Here is a 5,861-nt window from a genome sequence, read left to right as displayed (position 1 = left end):
TTGTTTTGGAGAGGAGGAGACCTCTGTGGATAATTGGGCTCCCGGTAGAAACCTCCTGAACCATGAACACTGAAGGAATCCTAACCGGGAGAAGCTGACTGCAGTGACGATCCCTACTTTGTAACTTTACCCTAACCGACGCTGTCTCAAGTGACATCACTTGAGGTAGATTATCAGACTTCACAAAGCTCCCTCTGGAGACTCAAAAGGCTTTTTACCACTTGTTGCACATATGCACTAGTATTCCTCAGGCCCGGTAAACAGACTTTGATGTGTAAAAACGTTCTCCTTTAATGTATGAGTGCGAGAGGGGCTCTGTCACACTTCCACAAGTGGCTGCCATTATTAAATTATATTAATGTTCTAATATCATTCAGTCTCTCAATGGTCTGAGAGAAAGGGCAAGTACATTTGCAGCATATTTCCAGGCTCACATTATCTCATGGCCAGTGTCAGAAACAGTGACTTGGGTTTTCCAGTTTCTGTTGCAGATTTTTCTGGTGATGTCAGTTCATATAAAAATGTGAAAGAACGGCCAAGTACCTGACAATACTTGGATGGAACATTTTTATTCCTAGCCAACAGTAGAGTCATATGTTGTGATGGTCTGTGTCAAAACATTTGACTTCAACTTCAATCTTTAAAATGAGTGATTGTTACAGTATCAGTTATCCAAAGCTGCTTTATACTGTAAAGCCTCTTCTTCAGATCGTTAAATCCCTGTCGTCATCTGAAGGCAGCAGGACTTGTTGACGTGTTAATGATGGAAAGTTAGAACCCAGCATCTGCCTGTTTATGTGGGATTACCACAGCTCATCAACCCTGTGCATCACTGCCACCTTAACAACTACTACCTTAACAACAGTGGTGTTTCATATTCTTGAAATGCACAATGTTGCTACATCACATCAGTTACAATATGATGAGACCATTAACAGCGCCATGAGATACAGGAGAATTAAGACTTAGAGCTGCTGTTATATATAGAGAGCCACTACTGATACACAGTCAGTGATATGGGTGCCCAGTCCCTGCTTTATAGAATACATTCTCTGGTATCCCATTTCCACTTTATCCAGTCAGGAGGGAGAACTCCACAAAGAGGTGGTCCTCAAGGACAGGCAGCAGAATATCAGTGTGGTGAAGGAGGGAGGGGACTGCTTACTGAGGTCGTCCAAAATTCAGATTTCGCTTAGCACTTGAGGACGCCAGCACAGCGGTTGCTACGCTTGCACCATTAAAACAGAGCCCTGTATGGTGAGGCTGACCTACCCTAACATGAAGCTGAAGCACATACAGAAGAAGGCTTTATAGCCCTTCCTTGATTAAATAATAACCTTGAGACAAAAATACCCCATAATTCTGTGTTGTTGATATATTATATTACAGTTTGAATTCAAAAATGGGAACAAGCTGCAGCCCCAGGATAGACAACAATTATGTGGAAAGGGGATGTGGTGTGTGTGTGGCTGCTGAACTGATCACAAACACAGAAAAGCTTCCCGTTTTTAAAAATGCATGACACTCCGGAGAGTAAAATTCACATTGATTAAAAGACACCCAGGAGGCATTGTGGCGAGTGGAGCGCCTCCTTTGCAGGAATGAAAGCCCCCTCTCCTCGTCCTCGGTGGAGACTGAACCCTCTGCTGAAGAGCAGGGAGGGCAGAAAGTCAGCGTCAGCCACCGCCTCGGCTCTGGTTCAACTTGAGCAGCTCATAGTTCTGTTAGGGTGGTAGCAGGAGGGGTGGACTAGAGGGTGAGGAGGGGTGCGGTGGCCTAGTTGGTCACAGCTCGTAGTCAAACTTGTACTCTTGAGCCAGGTAGATCCTGCGGAAGATGAGCGCAGCCAGGGCCAGAGTGAGCACCACGATGAGGACTGCAGAGCCCGCGTGGCTTTCATCCTGAGGTTGGCGAGGAGCTGGTGGGAACACCGGCCTGCTGGCTGGATCTCTGCCGTCTCTCTGGCCTTGCTGGTTGTGCTGCTGGGCCCGACGCTGCCGGGGGCTGAGAGGGCGACCGGTGCTGGGGGCCGCAGGGGTCTGGGGTTCGTCCACTCCTGTGGCTGGAGATGCCTCTGCCTGTGGAACAGGAGGCCATTGAGTGGATCAGTGAGACATGACAAGGCATAACAGGTAAAACAATTACTCAACTAAACGATTATGGTTGGTTGGTTCTAATGTACACAACAACTCAGAAGGGGAACATCTGTTATTCAGCACACACATTTATGCAGTGGTGATCCTTCACTTCAGCAAAAGTACTTATACCTCACTGTGAAAATACTCCACTACAAGTGAAAGTCCTGCATTCAAAACCTTAAAAAGTATGTAAGTACAGCAAAATGTACTTAAAGGTTATATATATATATATATATATATATATATATTCTCTATGTAAAGATACAGTGGAGTCATGGTATCACATTCCCTCTGCCTGTGTTGCTATCTTTTATTTTGGTAGAATTTGTGTTTTTGTCTATGGAGGAGCTGGTGGGGAGCAATAGCAAAATAATGGCTTTTTCTGGTTAAACAAAAGGTCTATCTCTTCAGTGATCCTTTCCATAATGGTCATACTTTAAGAATAACAATCTGAGCCTGTCAGTGGCAAAAACTAACTTTAACCAGTGCACTTGTAACCAGAGGATTAACTTTTTAAACTTTTTTTCTCAACCAACTCAGTGAATTAAAGGTTTATTTTGAGCAAATCAGTGTTGCTGATTTTTGGAAAGACTAACAAAGATGGTTTTGGTAGTTTCATATTATTTCTGTCCCACTGTTTTGGTCTGAGATGCTGCTTGTCTAGTGTGACATCCAGTGATAAGTGAATTTCATATACATACAGGTATGAAAACTTACTTACTCATTCTGCAGTAAAATGTTCCCTGTCAGTGTTTTACTATTATATCGGATGTTTTTGGATTAATATCATTGCTGCATTAATGTGTATGTTGCATTTTACAGCTGCAGATTTTTAATGTTGAGCTAATTTTTACAACTTTATATACTGTTCAGTAGTTTCATCTACAGCGATGTATCATATTCTATAAGATCCTCATATGTTTGTAGTGTGGCTGTCCTGTGAGAACCATGTATCTCTAAAAAGGTCAGAAATACAGAAGATGTTTGTGACCATCCAATTTCCATTGAACTTAAGAGGAAAATATATTAAGGAACACTTCATCCTGGGGTTTATCACAAAGATTCAAAATCAGCATATATAGAGATATATGGTTTTCACTGGACAAGAAGGGGATGAAAAATTATAGTATAAAGGTGCATAAAATGAAAATACTCAAGTGAAGTACCTTGAATTTGATTTGTACTTAAATACAGTATTTGATTAAATGTACTTAGTTACATTCCACCAGTGCATTTATAATATAGTATACATTTGTTTTGCTGACAGTACTTGTGTTTTCCAAGCATGAATACACGTTTGAAGCTCATTTAGAAATGGAACAGATGCTGTGTGGCTGTAATTTCCTCATCTTATTATCATATTCTGTATTATAAAGAGACCTCCACATTAAGCAAAAAAACTCTCTGTCCTCACTAGGCTAGTCTTTTTCTCACCCAAAAACACATTCACAAAACAATGACAGGCTTGCCAGAAGAGGCCTGGGTGCTGTGTTTTAGAAAAATTGAGATCCTTTTGTTGCCTGCTATGATCACACATTTTAAATGTCAATCTAGCGGATCACACAGAACAGCTGTTGTCATTAACCTGTATTTATGTTGATTCCGTCACACAATGTCGTCCTCCTAAAATAATGATGTGATCAGCAGCATAGCTTGGGAATGACTGCTGGCTGAAAGGTAGTATTTATGAGCTGCGATCAAATCACTATTACGCTCATTCCATGTCTGACAACAGAAACTGAGAACAATGAAGTCATGAATTTGGCTTTATTATAACACAGCAGATTGGAGCCAGAAGTGGACACAGTGACGCTCATTTTTATAAGTAAAATTGCAAACATTCTCTGGTTCAAGTTTCTTAAATGTAAATCTTTTCTGGTTGTCTTCTATGATAGTAAACTGAATATGTTTTAGTTTTGAACTGTCAGGACATTTGAAAATGTCTCTGTAAACTTGAGATGATTCTACATACCAGGGAATTGACTGATTAATCGATAATGGAAATTATTAGTTGTAGCCCTCCTTGGCATTAATGTGCCCACACATTGCTAAACAAACACATAAACAGTGTCTACAAAAGTAGAGAAATTAAGAATATTTTCCAAATTTCGGTCTTTGCTGCCACCAGTGACTATTTCTTTTATGCAACTTCGTAGAAATAATGTGTAATTCATGAGCTTCTGGATCAGCACATTAATGTTCAGCATAAACACTATATTAGTTGAAGTCAAAGCACACACAGTCATCCTACATCCCTCTGTATTTGGTGAACAGCAGCAAGGCAGTGTGGGATACCGTGGGTGAATTCTAAGTCTTGTCCCTCCATCCTCAGCGGCAGATGGCGAGTCCTATTTTTGACACGTCCCTCCTTAGTTCACCCAAACTCAGAAACACTAATCTAAGTTGACCCTCTTCTCAGCTCCTTCAGACTGCGACCCTGTGGTTCTGTGGGTGGCAGCTGGCGCCAAAAATCAATCCTCTTAGGCAACAAAGCTCGTTCATATTATCTGAAATGGTGAAAAGAAGCCACAGAGCCACAGGCTTCCAGCTAGCAGAACACATTCACCATGATGTTAAAAAAAGAGTGCCCATGTCTGGCTGCTTGATTTCACACACAACATCATTGGAAATGATGGTGGAGCTCAGTGGGATGTCAGCAGGTGATGAAGCGTGCCACCAATTAAAAGGAACAATGTGAAAGATGGGTAATTAACTGCATACAGACAGCACTATATCATCTCCACTGTGGGGCTTTAGAACACCCACTGCTCTGGCCAATACTTTGGAGCTTAAATGGATTGAACAACCAACCACAGGATGAAGACGGGTCTGTTTTTAATTATGCCAAACAACAGGAGAAGGAAACAGCAAAGCCTAAATAATCTTTAGTGTCAATTGTGTTGCATGTCAGTGAATGACATTCATAGTTTAGTGGTATACAAATCTTCAGTGATGTAAAACATCACAAGTAAGTGTTTGTCCCTCAGATTCAGTGCCAGTGGCTTCTTTCTCCAGCAAATATTCAGATGTCACACAGGCAGAGAGGAGGAGGAGAGGGGTAGAGGATAATAATGTCTCTACTAGTGGGATCCTCAACAGACAGCAATGAAGGTGTGCAAGGCATGTATATTTGCAGTACAGCACCCACAACCGTTAGTTACTTCTATTTCTTCTTTTTAGAACCTTGGTGTCATCTAGCGAACCAGCTCACGTTTTCACCAGTTTTGAGTGGAACCACTATAATCGGATGAGTAATCAACAAAGGGGGTTTCACAATGCACAACGACCTTTAGAATAGGACACGCCCACTTTGGTTCCCAAGGAAAACTGGCTATTGTTTGGTTCTAGCTCGGAACCAACTTTTCAGGTTCTGAACCAATTTTGTTTTGGTCGAAACACTCCGATAGGTTAAAAACTAGGAGTAAGAAAGCAAATAGAGCCAGTTCCCTGTTGGTGGAAAAGGCCTAACTGTGGTTCCTACACTTGTTCTGGCATGCACCCCTTTGGAAACCAAAAAACATTTCACTTACTTATGTAAATTGAATATTGATATATTATAGAAAACTATTACCCAGGGCAGCCAAACATCATTTCATTGACAAACCACTATCTAGAACAGTGGTTCTGAAACATTTTAGAGCAGTGGTTATCTATCATTGAGTAAACTGACAACCACTGCTAAGTGATGTATTTTATGGATATTAACTGATAAAGTGTACAATG

The 5,861-nt window shown here is 41.2% G+C and overlaps 1 protein-coding gene across 1 annotated transcript in view; it reads right to left on the bottom strand.

Annotated features, from left to right (window-relative positions):
- Nucleotides 1–6: 6 nt before the first annotated feature.
- The window catches only part of ube2j1 (ubiquitin-conjugating enzyme E2, J1), a 17,992-nt gene continuing 12,137 nt past the window's right edge, over nt 7–5,861 (bottom strand). The window contains exon 5 of the mRNA XM_035679068.1: nt 7–2,078. Coding sequence (XP_035534961.1) covers nt 1,785–2,078 — 294 coding nt within the window. The 3' untranslated portion in view covers nt 7–1,784. The remainder of the gene's footprint in view (nt 2,079–5,861) is intronic.

This window comes from Morone saxatilis, unplaced genomic scaffold, assembly GCF_004916995.1.
Source record: "Morone saxatilis isolate NCDOM2014 unplaced genomic scaffold, NCSU_SB_2.0 Contig7, whole genome shotgun sequence".
Classification (NCBI taxonomy): domain Eukaryota; kingdom Metazoa; phylum Chordata; class Actinopteri; family Moronidae; genus Morone; species Morone saxatilis.
The sequence above is the reverse complement of the archived record's forward strand: the minus strand, read 5'-3'. Positions and strand labels throughout refer to the sequence as shown.